This window comes from Diadema antillarum, unplaced genomic scaffold, assembly GCF_040938485.1.
Source record: "Diadema antillarum isolate AM-2024a unplaced genomic scaffold, OU_Dant_1.0 scf00000188, whole genome shotgun sequence".
In the NCBI taxonomy this organism is placed as follows: domain Eukaryota; kingdom Metazoa; phylum Echinodermata; class Echinoidea; order Diadematoida; family Diadematidae; genus Diadema; species Diadema antillarum.
The window spans coordinates 798,558-816,862 of NW_027271077.1; the positions used below are offsets into that span (position 1 = coordinate 798,558).

The window sequence follows — 18,305 nt, forward strand, 5'->3', positions numbered from 1 at the left end:
TCTTACATAAAAAAAAATACACCCACTTACAACCATATATGTAGTATAAGTCTGTATCATACTTCAAACTGGATCGTAGCCTATATTATTTAGGGACCACTTAGGCCCTATACGGAAGGTGTAAATATGCCACCATCTTTCTACGAAATTCAGACCTCATCCACGAACTACCTCATCTACAAAATGATGCTACCTATAGCAACAAAACAATATGTACTTGTATAACTTAAGAAAAAAATAAGAAAAAATGTCAGACTTACAGGTCTTTTTGCAGAAATATTACAATGTTTGGTAAACTAACCTGCGGGGGTGTATGAATCATGTTTACTCATACAAGGATGTGTAAATCGTGAAGACCTATCTATGAACACCTTTACGATGCTCGATACTGATACCATAACGTACAACCAATAGTACTTCACACCAAATCCAATCTGTCAGATTATTTTTGCAACCGCAATAATGTACAAAAAAAAAAACAAACTCTGAGCAAAATCCACAAAACATACTTCTTTTGGTATAACCAATGCACAAAACGTCATTGTTGAACCCTGAACAAACATTTACTTAAAAACATGATGCACATCCAACCATACTTGACATATCTAAAAACGCTTGTCTTACCATAAGTCACTGCATCAACAGCGAGGCTAGATGGGTTTCTATATACATGTACATGGCATTCATATCTTCCAGAAATCATCTGATCCATTATAAAGACTATCGAACGCTTTACTCCAGATGCATCCAAAGAACTCTGATTTTGAGTGATGCCAGAATCATCACGCACACCATCCATGAGCCTGTAGAAGCTGACATCTGTTGCATTAGGTGGTGGGTCTCCTTCAACAACACAGGTGAAGGATGAAGGCTGGTTTGGATTCACTGTGACATCCATGGAGACATTAGTAATTCCTAAAAGGGAAGAAAATAACAGGTGCTACATTCACGTGACGATTACTCACGATCTCTTGTTGCATCATCGTTTTAATAAACTATTTATACCCTGCTGCCGTAACTTCTATTTCAAAAGCTTTTACAGAATGCTTTTTTACACAACCATATGTCTTCAAGTCTGATTCAATTACATTTTCCACAAATGCTACGAGTGATTTGGTCTTTCACCATTCAAACATGTCCTATTAATGTTCAATGAAATGTTCAATGACTTCTGAAGTTTTTTGCACTGTGTTAAAGTTGAATCCCAATTCTCAATATTTTTAACAGCGTTAAAAAAAAACATGCAAAATTAATGTATTACATTAAGAGGATTTTTTTTTTGCTCACAGGCATGTTTATATAATAACATATTGCTGAATTTGATTTCTAATTGGTTGACAATTAGTTTCTTTTAAATGGCGATGTTGTCTGTCTTATCAGTTAGGTGGTTTACAAAGTACAGCTTTAGATTCGGGTGTCTTTGGAAGAAAAGATTACTGAGGGTGGAAATAAGCATGAGCAAAGAAATGAAAATCACATTGCTAGTTTACTGTATACATGGATTTACGAATTACTGTGTCAAGCGATACGCCCTAGTGTAAGTATCATTCTTGTTATCTTATCATTTCATATTAGCAATATAAAGCAGCAAGAATAATCTGCGTGGTAAATTACTGTTATTCTACAATCCTGGCAGTATCTACTATACCAAGCATACGATTTCTGACAACAAGATCTTACTTGGACACTCGGTCACCGTTGCAAATGAGTTGGATTTGGGTCCGGTCCCTCCTGGGCCTTCCCTGACCGCTACTACACTGACCTCGTACTTTGTGCATTGATCTAGATTACTTAATACAGCATATGTCATTGAGGCTGGTACTCTTTGTCCATCAATCCAGGTTCCATTAAGAATCCTGTAGTAGATGATGTATTCTGTTACAGGTGGGTCTCCAATATCACTCTGCTTATTCCAAGCTATCCACTCAATGGTAAGAGAGGTGAATGTTGATGCATTCACTGTTGGGGCAGCTTCCATTACAGGCAAAACTACGAAAGACATATCATAAAAACAAGAAAAGGAATCAGCCAACATACTAGTCTAATAAACGTTGTATGCCACGCTGTGCATCGATCTGCATTTATCTTGTGATTATGACATTGTAAGTTTGCATATTAATATTATGTACAAGACTACAAACCGGATTTTGTGGTTTTTACTAGGACATTTAATGAAAAATAGATAAATATCTTTTATAAATTGCTTTCGACTAAAGGTTCTGAGCGAAATGAATTTAAAAATTCCTGCTGCAACTCTGATGTCCAAAACAATACATGAAACATTAACCAGTTGCACTATCACCAGCATCGCTTGCTCCTATAAAAAAAAAAAATAGATTGAAACCTACTCAAAACTGACATGACTGAATTTGTATTCTTTTGCAAAATTAGGCCTATAAATGAGTTCATGAAGGGGTATGCATAATTTTATGAAAGTTGCATTAATAATGTCATTATTTGACATGTTAGAGGAAAATTCAGCAGCACTCAATTTAAAGCGATATTGTGAAGATTTTATTTGCATGAAAACAGCAGTGATACAAAACTTTCAATTAGCATTAGTGGCATAAATGTTGCTATTCCTGGTCAAATAATTACGCTGTTTATGAGATGACAATATTGCTTTTTCATTCCTCCACTTGACACTGCATATCAGGGTAATTATCCCTAGGACAATTACCCCACGGCTAATTACTGTTAGTGACAAGGTTAGAGTACAAAAATTAGGGTTAGGGTTAGCTTTAGGGTTACATCGAGTTTGGGTTAGGGTTAGGATTAGGTTAAGGAAAAGGCTTAGGGTTAGGGTCAAAAGAAGGGTCCGGGGTAATTGCCCAGGGGGCAATAGCACTAGACCCCTGTAAAACACAAGCTATTATTCTCCTATGTATTTGCAAATCGCTCTTACATTATTGATACACTCACCCAGAACCATGTTTGGTATGAATGATAGATCCATGTCATACTTCCAACTTGGATGCTATTATTATAGGACCACTTATATGAACGGTGCAAATACGTCACCAGCTGTCTAAGTAACAAAGAATTTCAACTTATTCAGACCACAGCTGATCCACAAACTACGTTAGCTGTAAATGCTATCTAGCAACAAAACAAATACATGTATAACTTAAACAAAAAGAAACTGTCACACTAAACTGGTCCTTTTTGCCAGAAATTAACAATGTTAGCAAATCTAACAACACGCGGGAGTAAATTACAATTTTTTTCATAGAAGGGTGTCTAAATTGCAGGTTTTCCAGGTCAATTTCATGCTTTTTTCATTCAAGTTCCTATTCCGAGCATTCGATTTCACGCATTCCATGCTCGCAGCACTGAATCAGCAATGAAATTCAAAATCCGATCATTCAAATTCACTATCAGAGCATTCAAATTCACTATCGGAGCATTCAAATTTACCAGAGGAGCACGCAGCAATGAGCATTCAAATTCATGTCAAGCTGGCGACGGAATCTCGTCGGTCATTCAAATTCATAAATAGGCAACCATGTTTTAAATAATTACATTCAATTTAAAAGAAGGCTTGAATTTAGTTAGTTCAAGGCCGTGTATGTGTGGTCTTTTTCATTTCGCTTTACATGGGATTTATGATGGATATCATCTGTTATTATTATAATAATATGATACTTATAAATATTATTTATATATTAATGAATATGTTATGATAATATAATATTCTAATTTTATATGCAGTAGAGGTCCACCTGTTTATTCAAAAATTTGAACTCGGGCTTCACGAAAAGAAATATACAGGCACATATCCCTCTGATGTGTGACAGAGTCACTACCAATGTACGTAAAAGATCCCACTTCATTTATTCATCGCAAAGAGCAGAGTGTTTAACCCGGTGAAGTGGTCCCACCTTACATCCAAGTGGACCCCACGGAAGTCCATCTATAGCAGCCATCTTCTTGGATGGAAAATGAAACAAATACACAAACATTAGGCAATGTATAGGCCTACAGACGAGCATGATACGGAAGGTTGGTTGACACCTTCGGGGTGGGGGGAACGATTTCGACTACATTGAAACTGATAACATGAACATTGTATACGCCTTGTTGTTTATTGCTATCTCATTGGATTACTTTTGCGGGACTATGCTATTGTGAGGTCATTGTTTGTCAGTTTGTCTTTAAATTGATGCATTGCCATTATGTGGTTAGTGTTTGGGCGTTGTCAGTATGCAGTATCATCAAGAAATATGATTAGATTGTCGTTGTTTTGTTTGGATGCACTAATGATTCGACCTTACAATTTAAAAGTTTTTGAGATGAAAAACAAAGAATACATGAACAGAGAACAATGAAGAACCTTTAAACAATCATAATTACATTATATGCAAGCCTTCATTGGTTGTGTATGTCATTTCTCCTTTCTTAAAGAAAAAAAAAAGAACTCTACTCCATTTTCCTCGTTAAATTGATTCCACGAAGTAGGAACTTGATCACCTGAAATTAAATATGAACGCTCCGAACAAGCTCATCGGGACCATAACATGACTATCGCGTGAATTTGAATCCACAAGTAGGAAATGCAATGCTCGCATTTGGAAATTGAACGCCCAAGCGTGAATTTGATTGACGAAAACAAAATAGAACGCCCATAAATAAAATTGATCGCTTGGATTCTGAATTTGAATGCCCGAATATTTTCGCGCGCGTGCACTGTGTGAATTTGAATGCACATTTAATGAATTTGAGTGACAAGAGTATGAAATTGACCGGGAAAACCTATATTATTTAATTTTGAAGACTTCCTATCTGTATGAACACCTATACAATGTTTGATGAACAGAAAAAAAAACAACGAAATACAACCATTATTATAATACATACCCAAAATCCCGAGCTTTAAATCCTACATGTACATCTCTTGGTATCACCAAAGCAGAAAACAACATTGTAGAGCCCTGTCACAGATGCACTGTGGGGTAGCTTGGTAAGAAATGTCACTTCTGGTTGTCTATATAGCATTCCTATATGTATGTATACATGCCATGCAATGTGATCAGTGTGGGCACTGTTGTTCGTTGCTACCTTTTCGTCGGGTTAAATTAAGTATAAGAAGAGTTAACACCTCCTCAAATTAAATGATTTTGGGTCATTAAAGTCATCGGCCACCACTGTAAAGCTGCAATATGCACTTCGCATGATTGCAAGGATTTAAAAGTAAACATGCCGTCAATCCCTCGTTTGAGGCGAGACCCCACTTCCACGAAGCTGATGGGGTGCTATACCTCGCTAAAGATTTTTCGTTTGGGAGTTGGGAGTCGAGGTATTTGTCCATTGCAAATTAACTTTCTGCTCAGGCGTGACAAACCTGGAGGCCAAGCCAGGGTTTAATGACTCCAGCAGCTGTTGTAGTACGTAAGAGCATGATAAGGATATCTGCCTGTGGCAGACCATTCAAAGTGAACTCAATTTTCTCTATCCTTTCTAAAGTTTTCAATTTTATATTCTATTGAGAAATTCTATGGTCATCCATTTTACATTTCGAACGAAAAAAATTGACCCGTAAATAACGAAAATACAGGAATAAGGAGAGCATTCCCAGTTTGCCGGTGCTGACAATGTGTAATTTTTTTTTTGTTTTTCAACGATGTTTATTCTGTTCCATTCAAAGTAATAGAAAAAAAATAACAATTTTCATTTGCTACAATTGAAATGACGAAAATATACATTTGTGATCATAATAGCAAATTTGCTATTGCTGTACATAATGACATAACAAAAATTACATTTTCATGAACAATTATCAATTTACATACAGTCACTTCCCCTATGCTCTCAAAAATTGCTTAAATTTAACAGTGATGATTCAATTCTTCTAGCATTAATCTTAATAATCATCCAAATAAATTATGCAGCAAAATTATACAGTAATAAATAATGGAACCATTTTATTTATCAACCAATACCCGCCCACCTACTAACTCATATCCCTTCCTGAGTCCCTATGACCACCCCCACCAGTTCCCTCCCTTCCTGTTTCCTCCCCCACCCCTATCTGTACACATGCAACACACAAACACACACAAACACACCCATACACACACACACATACCCATGCACCTAATTTGGTTAACTGCTCTTGCCTACACATCACAATATAATAAATATAGTTATATAATCAGCCCGCCAACAGGCTGACAGGAACGCATGGGAAAGGAGGGGGAGAAAATACAAAACAACACAAGAGAGAAAAAAAAAAGAAGAAGAAGAGGAGGAATGAAGGAAAGGAAAAAAATGAAGAAAAGAAAGAGTGGAATACTATGGAAACATTACTATTTTCATGAAAGTCACAGACGTTGCACGTAGCTTCAGACTGGTTTATTCAACGAAGTCTCAAAATATTCCCATTTTTGTAAATGTACATGTAGCTTCCCAGCCTTGGTCGCAAGGATTTTTTCCTCATTTATTAATTCAACAATAATCTTTTGCATCTTTTCTCCAGTGGGTAACTTATTTCCCGTTCTAGATTTAAAAATGATGTATTTTATTAAAATAAAGTATTTACACATTTTGATCTATTTGAATAACCCGAGATTCCCCCAAATATATCTCTCCAATCCATATTCCTTAACTCATTTATATCAAAATAATTAATTATGAATTCCCATAACGGTTTCACTTTAACACAGTGTAAGAATAAGTGCAGATAAGTTTCAGGCTCATGTTGGCAGAAGGAACAAAGGCTGTCTGTTACAAACCCAAACTTCATTAAACGCTCCTTAGTGTAAACTACGCCATGTAACATCATAAATTGAAATTCTCTATATTTTCTTATCAATGTACACTTACTCGGTTTAATAAGAAGATCTTTTATTTCTTTGTTTGTATAATCATAGCTACTGTGGTCATCTTTAATTTGTAAAACATAAGATGACTGTAAATCTTCCACCATAGCCTCATATATTTTTCTCGATTTTAAAACTTGCAAATTTACTCTCTGACCAGAAAAAATCAATTTTAAGTCAAAGTTTGTGGAATCAACTTGCTGAAGTGTACCTGCTCTCATAGAGTCCTTCCATTTCTGGGGTATAGCATTAGATATATCATTCAGTTTAAGCAATTCTTCTACCTTAAAACCAAGACCCAAGCTTTGAAAATGTGACTGAGATCTCAAATGACCGTTATCTAATATATCTTGTATTGTAATTATTCCTGCATCAAATAAATCTCTATGAAAAAACATCCTACCTGCTATGCGTACACTCCTATCATTAAATATTATTGGATTTACAACCTCATTTTCCAATTGTCTATATTATAGATATCGAGCCAAACCTTCAATATTTCCGAATAAAAAGGTGGTACATTATCTATCATAATAGATGAATCAAAGTCACACATAAACAGGAATCTACCTCCTACTGTACTAAAACAGAAGTCAAAAAATAATTTCCACCCAACTTCTTTTTCTCCATATAGAAGGCGTTTTAGCCACATAATACGTTGTGCCTTAACAAATAACCGAAAGTTCGTCATTCTTAAACCCCCAAACTCATAATCTTGATACATAATATTTCTCTTCTCTTTATACGGTCTTTGCCATGCCATAAGAAATCAAAGGTAATTTTTTCGACTTCTGAAAATACCCACTGAGGAACAACAATAAGTGGTGCTACATAATTTAATTTTGACAAGGCGAATGTTTTCATAGGATGTATTTTTCCCATAAGTGTTAAATCTCTTTCTTTCCACCATCCTAAAAGACTTTTTATCTTACTTAATATTTCTTTAAAACTTAAATTCTCTTTTGCCTTGACATCTAAGGAAAAATAAATTCCTAATATTTTGATTTCTTGGACAAGATTCCCAAACAAATGAATATTTGGCCTATCTTTTTCCTCCCCAAGCCATAAAAAATTTGTTTTCCCTTTATTTATTTTGAGACCACTTATTTTCCCAAATTCATCAAATAAAAAAATGTAACCTTTTGATTGAACCCTCATCTTTCACAAACAAAGAAATATCATCCGCGTATATAATGCACACGTACACACACGTACACACACACGCACCATGGAGCTACATAGCCCATGCCAAAACCAAAACAATCTCCTCCATTCGCGGTGCCCCCCCCCCCCCCCCCCCCCCCCCCCCTGTGGCGCTGTGGCGATGACTGATGCTTAGACTAGGCCAGGGTCAAGAAACAGGTGTTTTATATCTTTGGTCTTTAAGTCATTGATTGCCAAGATATACACTGGCATTATTTACGGGGGTGTAGCCTCTTTAAACGAGAGATTTGCGTCATGGAATAGAACATTTGGCAGACTCAAGAAGGTTTTAAGTGCCTAAAAATCCCTTGTTTAATTGATGCAATTGTACAAGACTGTCAGTTTTATCATATTTTTGATTGAACGAAGGGGCCGAGGAGGGTAGGATCTAGCACAGGTGTATTTTTAGTTACAGGCCTGGGCCGCGATAGCACCCATCACAACAACTGAAACCTTTCCAGACGTTTGGCTCAAATGAACTGCAAATGCCAGCATAAACACATTGCACATCAAACCATAGTTGACATATCTCAGAACGTTTGTCTTACCATACGTCGCTGCATCAACAGCGAGGCTAGATCGGTTTCCATATAAAGCGCATTCATATTTTCCAGAAATCATCTGATCCACTCTGAATATTATCAAACGCTTTCCTCCAGATGCATCCAAGGAAGTCTGGGTTTGACTGATGCCAGAATCATCACGCACACCATCCTTGAGCCTGTAGAGGCTGACATCTGCTGCATTAGGTGGTGGGTCTCCTTCAACAACACAGATGAAGGATGAAGGCTGGTTTGGATTCACTGTGACATTCATGGAGACATTAGTAATTTCTGGAAGGAAAGAAAATATCAGGTAAGTGCTTTATTAACATGACGATAACTCACGATCTCTTGTTGCATCACCTTTTGGATAAACAGTCTATTTATACCCTGGTGCCATATGTTCTATTTCAAAATCTTTAGAGAATACACAACCACATGTCTCAAGTCAGATTCAATTACATTTGGGGTGATTTAGCCTTTCACCATTCTTACATGTCCTATTAAAGTTCTATGAAATGTTCAATGACTTCTGAAGTTTTTGAACTGAGTTAAAAATGAATCCTAATTCTCAATGTTTTTAACAGCGGTAAAAAACAACAAAACACGGACCATTACTGTATTACATGAAGAGGAATTTTTGCTCACAGGCATGATTATGTAATAACATGCTGGTGAATTAGATTTCTCATTGGTTGACAAGTTGTTCTCAATGACAATATTTTCTGTCTTATCCGAGTTAGGTGGTTTGCAAAATACAGCTGTAATCTCAGGTGTCTTTGGAATAAGAGATTACTGAGGTCAAATAATCTTCAGAGTGTGGAAGTGAGCATGAGCAAAGAAATGAAAATTACATTGCAAGTTGTACTGTATACGGATTACTATGTCAAACGATACGCCCTAGTGTCAGTGAGTATCGATGCAGCATCATTCTTGTTATCTTATCATTTCATATTGTTAGCACTGTCTACAAAGCAGCAAGAATAATCTGCGCGAATAGTCTGCATTGTAAGAAAAAAACTTTTATTCTACAATCCTGGTAGTATCTTATATAGGCCTACCAAGCATATACGATTTATGACAACAATATCTTACTTGGACACTCGGTCTCCTTTGCAGATGAGATGGATTTCGGTCCAGTTCCTCCTGGACCTTCCCTGACTGCTGCTACACTGACCTCGTACATAGTGCATTGATCTAGACCACTTAATACAGCAGATGTCATTGAGGCTGCTACTTTTGGTATATCAATCCAGGTTCCATTAAGAATCCGGTAGTAGATGATGTATTCTGTTAAGGGTGGGTCTCCAATATCACTCTGCTCATTCCAAGCTATCCACTCAATGGTAAGAGAGCTGGATGTTGATGCATTCACTGTTGGAGCAACTTCTGTTACAGGCAAAACTATGAAAGATATATCACAAAAAAATAAGGAAAGGAATCAAACAAAATACTAATCTGATGAACTTCATATGCTACGGCGTGCATTATCTTGTATGTAATTACAAATGCAAATTGGCATAATTAATGATAGGCCTGTACGCGAGGCTGCAAACTGGATTTTTTGTGGCTTTTACTGAAACATGAATTAGACAAAGTCTGCTGCATCTCTGCCCTTACGGAACAAACACACGGTCACACACTGTGGTTTATGTAGAAATGTCCCAATTTTACACAGTAGCTATCTTGAAATAAGGACATTTCCACATAGACCATACTGTGTGAAGGTGTCTTTGTGAAATTGGGACATTTCCACATAATGAGTTCATAAAGGATTATGCATAATTTCATGAAAGTTGCTTTAATGCTTCCATCATTTGATTATGGAAAAAAAATCAGCAGCAACTTAATGTAAAGCAATGTTGTGAAGATTTCATTGACATGAAAACAGCAGTGGTACATAACCTCCAATTAAAGGGATCGTACAGTTTTGGTTGAGACCCAATTTTGGGTTTCTAACATTTTTCGGTGAAATAATGAGAAACCTCTTATAAAGTATGAAAGAGCATGTAATTCTAAGAGGAATTCAATGTTTTTTTGATGAAAATTGGTTTTGAAATGGCTGAGTTATCCAAAAAGAGCGATTCTAAAAAAGTGTGGGACCCACACTTTCTTACGATCGCTTTGTTTTACTTTGTTTTTGGATGTTTCAGTCATTCCAAACCCGATTTTCATCAAATAAACTTTGAATTCCTCTTAAAATGGTATGCTCTGTACCATATCATAAGTGTTTTCCTGGTATCTCGCAAAAAGTTAAAAGCCCAATTCTTATCTCCAACAATACTGAACTATCCCTTTAACATTTGTTCCTATGGTCAAAATAATTGAGCTGTTTATGAAATGGCATCATTGCTTCTTTAATCCTCCGCTTAACACTGTAAAACACAAGCTATCATGCTAATATGTATTTGCAAATCGCTCTTAAAGGGATCGTACAGTTTTGGTTGAGACCTAATTTGGGGTTTCTAACATTTTTTGGTGAAATAATGAGAAACCTCTTATGAAATATGAAAGAGTATGTAATTTTATGAGGAATTCAACGTTTATTTGATGAAAATTGGTTTTGAAATGGCTGAGATATCCAAAAAGAGCGATTCTAATAAAGTGTGGGACCCACACTTTATTACGATCGCTTTGTTTTACTTTGTTTTTGGATGTTTCAGTCATTCCAAACCTGATTTTCATCAAATACACTTTGAATTCCTCTTAAAATGGTATGCTCTGTACCATATCATAAGTGTTTTCCTGGTATCTCAAAAAAAGTTAAAAGCCCAATTCTCATCTCCACCAATACTGTACTATCCTTTTAAAGGGGACCTCCGGATGATTTTCAGACTTTTACATTTGAACAACTATAAATTAGTCAAACTGAGTACAGAGTTTCAGAATTTATAATGATTGGGATAAGTAATGAGAATGTTTTCAAAATTTATAATGAATTGCAAAGAACAAGGATGATGACATGACAGCCTCACCATAAGCATGCATGAGTTGGGGCTCAAGGAAGCAGAACAAAACAAGAAGGTATGCATGGATTTTTCACAGGTGAACTTGTTTAGCAAGCGGTATTGTAATGGAATTACACTGCTACATTTCTGAAATATATAAGGCTCTGATGTCATCATCACGGTTCAGTGTAATTTGTTTAAGATTTTCAATTTATTGGTTTCTCTGCTCAAGGACCACAATAAATTCCAAGGATCTATACATGGAGGTGTTGATTTATGTACTACATGATGTGAAATTATGAAAATCGTCCGGAATGCCCCTTTAAATAATCAATACACTCACCCCCCCCCCAAAAAAAAAAAACAAACAAACAAACAAACACAATTTTGGTATGAATGATAAATCCATGTCATACTTCCAACTTGGATGCTATCATTATATGGCACCACATATACAAAAGGTGTGAATATATCACCATCTGTCTACGAAACAAACGACTTTAAAGGGATCGTATAGTTTTGGTTGAGACTTAATTTCAGGTTTCTAACATTTTTTGGTGAGATAATAAGAAACCTCTTATAAAATATGAAAGAGCAAATGTACATCTCTTGGTATCACCAAAGCAGAAAACACCATTGTAGAGCCCTGGCACAGATGCAATGTGGGATAGCTCAGTTGATATGTCACTTCTGGTTGCCTATAGTGTATGTCTATACGTACGTATACATGCCATGCAATGCAATCAGTGTGGGCATCTTGTTTCTTGCTACCTTTTCGTCGGTTTGAATTTAGTCTAAAAAGAGTTAACACTTCCTCAAACTGAATAATCTGCAGTCATCAACACCACCGGTTGCCACTGCAAAGCTGCAATATGTACTTTGCATGATTGTAAGTATAAGTAAAGAATAGAACACTACGTTTGGCAGACTCAAGAAGGTTTGTAAGTGCCTAAGAAATCCCTGGTTTAATTGATGAAATTGTACAAGACTGAAGCTCAATGCTATATCTCTGACAATTCGGGGGAGGTTTGGGTGCACGTAATGCCACCATCACAAAACAATAACATTTTTTCAAATCGGAAATAAAGGACCTTTGGCTTCATTGGTTAAACCAAAACAGAAAAGTAACGACTTCAAAATCGTCCACCTTCTCTGCCAAGCTATTAGCAACCAAGCCCCCTCAAACCCACAAAAGCTACAAGGAAACCCCTTCGATCCTCATCACCACAAGACTCTTTGCTAATAAAAAAAAAAAAAAAAAAAAAGTCTGGAATAATCTTTCCGCACATCATGTTCTTCTGTTCATTTTCAAGCAGAAACTCAAATTAATGCTAGTTAATTAGTATAACTTCCCTGATTGTAAGAGTCAGTTAATCTGTTATTTTACATTATCATCTTTTAATGCGTGGCGGATCAATTTGAAGTGTGCGCTTGCTTTTAAAGTAGCTCTGGTTTCAGCATTCATGCTCCCATAAAATTATTACACTAGTACATGTACTCATACTTTGAACTCGTTATGATCTTGATTGTAGTTCTTATTATTTTTCTTTTGTTTTTCTTTTTTCTTTCTCTTTTCTTTTAATTCTTCTACCTTTTTCCCTTGCTTTTTTAGCTTTCATAATATAGTTTTGGTCATCAGTACTTTGTGTCCTATCTCCATTGCGAAACGAATAAGTTACATTGGTATTTTTCTTCTTCCTTGGACCCATGGTAACAAGGTTGTGGGTCCTTCATATTTCCCATGCTATAGAGAATTGTCTTTTATATACAGATGCTGACACACTGTCTAGTCATGACCCACTTTGTATCGTATTTTGTATCTTGTTCGTTTGTTTGCTTGTTTTTGCTTTTTGATTTGTTTCGTTTTGTTTTTTACTTAGTTTATGTATAGACGTCAAGTGAAATATGAAAATAAACGTGCTGGAACTTCTTCTGCATGTCGACGTCTATACGTTCCCATGTTCATGTGGCGACTGCCGCACGGACCTCACACCAAGACAGGCTACGGAGAACCCTCTTTCACAGTTAACACAACGCACATCCAACCATACTAGTACTTCATATATTTCAGAACATTTGTCTTACCATAAGTCACTGCATCAACAGATAGGTTAGCTCGGTTTCCATATAAAGCGCATTCATATTGTCCGGACGTCATCTGATCCACTCTGAAGATTATCAAACGCTTTCCTCCAGATGCATCCAAGGAAGTCTGGGTTTGACTGATGCCAGAATCATCACGCACACCATCCCTGAGCCTGTAGAGGCTGACATTTCCTGCATTAGGTGGTGGGTCTCCTTCAACAACACAGGTGAAGGATGAAGGCTGGTTCGGATTCACTGTGACATTCATGGAGACATTAGTTATTCCTGAAAGGGAAGAAAATAACAGGTGCTACATTCACATTCAATTCAATTCAATTCAATTTATTTCACACACCATTCTCATGTGTCACAAACCCCTTGTGGGGACAAGTACATTGCTTAGTATAATTACAAAAAAAAAATTGAACAAGGTTGATATTTACATGGAATGTTGCGTGGGGGACCTTGAGAAAGCACAGCTCGTTAAACAAGGTCCCCTCAAAAAAGAAATATTACATGCAGATGAGTGGAAGTGATATACAGTGTGTTGCAAAATGAATGAAGGGCTGAGGTGGGAAACAAAAATTAAGAGGAGGGAGGAAGAGAGGAAAAGAAATAAAAGACGGAGAGTAGTGACATACAGTTCAAATAGGTGTAAATGCACACATTGGTCATTAATTAAAAGTCATATTATCATCAATCAACGTAAGATGCAAGGAGATGTTTTTTAAATCTTTGCTTGAATACAGATAAACTGGGGGCAGATTTAACATCAATTGGCAAATTGTTCCAAAGCTTAGGGCCAGAAAAAATAACAGTGTTTTGTGCAAAGGTGGTGCGTGTACGAGGTATATGGAAAAAGTTTTGCTGACGAGTTGAGTAATTGTGAGCATGACTGTTCTTCTTATATAAAACAGAAAGGGCAGTAGGACATTCATTCACATAGGTTTGATACATCAAACATCCAAGATGGAAAAGATACAAATCATATATTTTCAGTGATTTTTTCTCAAAAAATATATTTGAAGTGTGTGAGCGGAAGTCCAAATTAAAAACAGTTCGTAGGGCCATGACTACAACTCGCTGTCCCTTCTTGCAATGATTATTTAAATAGTTTTTTTCATACCCTGGTGTCACTATGTTATATTTCAAATTTTATTTAAGAACATTTTTACACAGTCACTATTCAAAAGTTTCTCAGTTACTTCCCACTGCAAAAATATGAACAAATTTTAGCTGAACGGACCACCATGGACTTGATTGATTATCTTCTTTTCCACAACATTCAAATTAGAATTTAGCATCAAAACCAAGTTGAATTTTTTCCATTCTTTGACAATATTTGTTATCAATAAAAGTCCAATGTTATATTTTGTGATGGCTACTGATGCACTGGCTCAAAACGATTCTGATGAAAAATCCCATTGCAATTGTGTCACTATTTGAAATGCTGATGATGATGATGATAATAATGGCATAATTATCAAACATAGGCCTAGTTATAGTTCTCCTAAAAGCAATGATTAAGCTAAAGATAATGATTATGTTCTTATTTACCGATCAAGGGAATCCTCTTTAGTGTGGTTGCCTCAGCTCGAACAGAACGCCCAACTACAGTATCTGGAACTGCTGGGTACCCATTTAAAACATCAATCAACATGGTCAAGAGCAACATTGTGAAGAAAACAAAGTCCTTGGTAAGGGTTAAATGCACTAGCCTATTTAAACCACGCACCAAAGTCTAGAATTGTGTCTAAACACCAAACTGTTATCATCAAACGATGTAAAATCTAACTGAAGTTGCATTCTCCACGCTACCTGTTTGACAGTCCCTCTCCACCCAGTTTGGTAGACACTGTCCCGTACAGATTCCTGACACTTTGTCACAGGTGCTTTCATCACAGTGGCATGGTTCTGTACAATTAAGGCCGTAGAATGCTCCAGGGCATTCTGTTGCATTAAATGCAAAGAGAAGACAATGGAACCACCAAAGTCTGTTTAATGCATTGATCATAAAATTAGAACAATGAAAGAAAGGATACATGTACTTGCATTATCAGTCAATAGGGAGCTTTAGATTTTCGCGGACGTTCAGAGGGAAAAAAATGTTCTGAGTAAGCGCAAAATCGCGCGTCAAGTAGATCTATCTATGGCTTGCGTCGTCTGAGTTTTTCACTACGCGTTCTGGGTGTTTTATTTTTACGTCCGCTCAATTTTACGTGCGCCTATCATATGGGGGCGGCTTTTATTTTCATACGTTGCGTCCCAGCGTAGTCTAAAGCTACTTTTCTACACGACGCAGGGGAGAGGAGAACGTCCAGCGCACTCGTCGTCTGAAACGTTCGCGCTGCAAATCTAAAGCTCCCTAATATCACAAGGACGACGGATTGATAACTTTCCCGATATTTTCAAATAGATTTGGCACAGATCAAATAAATACCCGTGTCACATTATGCAGTGACAATATTCCAAATATCTTTGCCTATACAAAATGCATTGATTTCTATATATAGCCATTTTCAAGAAGGGGCCGATGGGAAACATAACTGTCATTACTAACTTGCAGAAGCCAGAAGTAAGGATGTCATCAATTTGTTCAGTTTAATGATAACAATAAAGGACATTTAGGCCTATATTATTTGCGCAGCTACTATAATGTTATACTCTACTGCGCATTAAAAGTACTTATCATAACATGCATAATTCAAACAAATATAACATTGTTCAAAAGATCAATTTTTAACCTTGTTTTAAACTCATTAACTGTGGCTGCTTGCCTTACAAACAGAGGGAGATAATTCCGTTATTTCGGTGCAGCATACAAGAACGCCCTGTCAACAACAGTAGAGATTAATTTCCCTGATGGATATTTCAATTGTTGATCCCGTGAACTTCGAAAATGGTAAATAATGTTTGGAATTATTATTTTTACTCTCCAAATGACTGTATATGTGCACTGGTACTGTACCATGAATACCTCTATATAAATTATATAGGCCTACAATCAACAAAACTTTCAATATGACTCTCGGCTTTACAGGCAACCAATTTAACTCACATGATAATGGACTACAATGAGGAAAACTGTAAATTATAATCTAGAACATCCCATGCATTTTGCACCCTTTGTAGTATACCTAATTGATTGTTTAACCACAGGATATAATGCAGTTTGTTGTATTACAGAAAAACGTATACCGCTCCTGCACATGTATATATGTCTATGAATGTCTCTAGTCGTGCGTTCAGTAAAAGCCACGGGGAAAAATATCAGAAAGCCATGAAACCGCATTATGTAATCACCTCGGCAATTCACTCCATCATAGATGTTGAAGAAAGGAGCACACTGCCGATTTTGACACACTCCTGTTATCTTGTCACATGGTGCATCGTTTAAACAGTGGCATTTATATGTGCAGTTAGTTCCATAGTAACCATCATCACAGATATCTGGGACTGGTGAAAGAATGGACAAAATGGAACACAAACATATTAAATCTATCTGACAAATATCACAACCATCCTAGCTCTAAATACACACTTGTTAACAGCTACTTTGGAAGACACTAGTGATTGTGGACTCATTGTAAGTTCAGATCTTTCCTGTTCTGAAGCTATGCCACCTTATATTATTTACTCTATCTTCAAGGTGAACAAACTTTGTAATACAGTAGCCTCCACTTTACAAGGAGCTTGTGCACTAAACTTGCCATGAATTGCAGTATATTTTTTTTCCAATTTTAATGAGACGGTTGTTTAGTTTATCCATTTGGTTCTCCCAGCACTAGTGCAAATCACACATGACATATAGTTACAGCAAACTGAGCAGTAACTTGTTTTTGGATTCTTGTTTGTTTGTCGAAACTTTCATTAAAGAAGAAATCCTTTCCAAAATTTTATCAATTTCATAAGAAAGTAAAAGAAATTCCCCTAGAACAGTGCAAATATGATCAAAATCAGATAAGAAATATGGAAGTTCTGACATTCTGAAATTTCAAATTTTTTTCGGAAAATACGTTGTGAATAGTCAAATCATCAAGATGATCAGCAATCTTGCCAAAAAAATACTCAAATTATACTCAAAATAATGTAGAACAAAATGTCCCCTCTGATATATTTTAGTACGGGAATATGTTTTTACCGGTATTAGCAATAAATGAAAATAACAGATTTCGGAATTTCATATATAACATACATGAAAAATTATGAGGGTATTACCTCATCAACTCCCCTTATTGGAATATTCATAAAGACCGATCAAGAAATAGTTTCCGAAAAAAATGTGAAAGTTCAAAATGTCAAGTCTTTCATATTTTCTTAACCGATTTTTGTCATTTTTGGAACGTTCTGTAGGATTTTTTTTCTCTTTCTTTCGGAGTTTTTTTTTTTTTTCTTTTCTGGGGGGTGGATTATCTCTTTAACAGTAGGTTGTAGATTCTAATAAGACTACAAACGAAAGGTGGAGGAACTTCAGTACTCACTCTGACAATTGTCACCAGACCAGCCTGTCTCACAGTCAGAAGTTTCTGTAGGCCTACAGACTCCAGAATATCTGTTACAAAGGCCTGACTGACAGTGACATGTTTGACTGCATCCAGCTCCATAGGTTCCGTTGGCACAATCTTTATCAATAATTGGCAGGAAAGATGTTAGAACAAAAATCGTGAATTAACATTTAGAGAAATGAAGGATTCATCAGAAAAAAAAAT

The 18,305-nt window shown here is 36.3% G+C and overlaps 1 protein-coding gene across 1 annotated transcript in view; it reads right to left on the reverse strand.

Annotated features, from left to right (window-relative positions):
• The window catches only part of LOC139723384 (receptor-type tyrosine-protein phosphatase mu-like), a 75,417-nt gene that overhangs the window by 27,037 nt on the left and 30,075 nt on the right, over positions 1-18,305 (reverse strand). Inside the window, exons 6-7 of the mRNA XM_071634631.1 lie at positions 18,078-18,218; positions 16,900-17,052 (exon numbers count right to left, since the gene is read on the reverse strand). Of these exons, the coding sequence (XP_071490732.1) occupies positions 16,900-17,052; positions 18,078-18,218 (294 nt within the window). The remainder of the gene's footprint in view (positions 1-16,899; positions 17,053-18,077; positions 18,219-18,305) is intronic.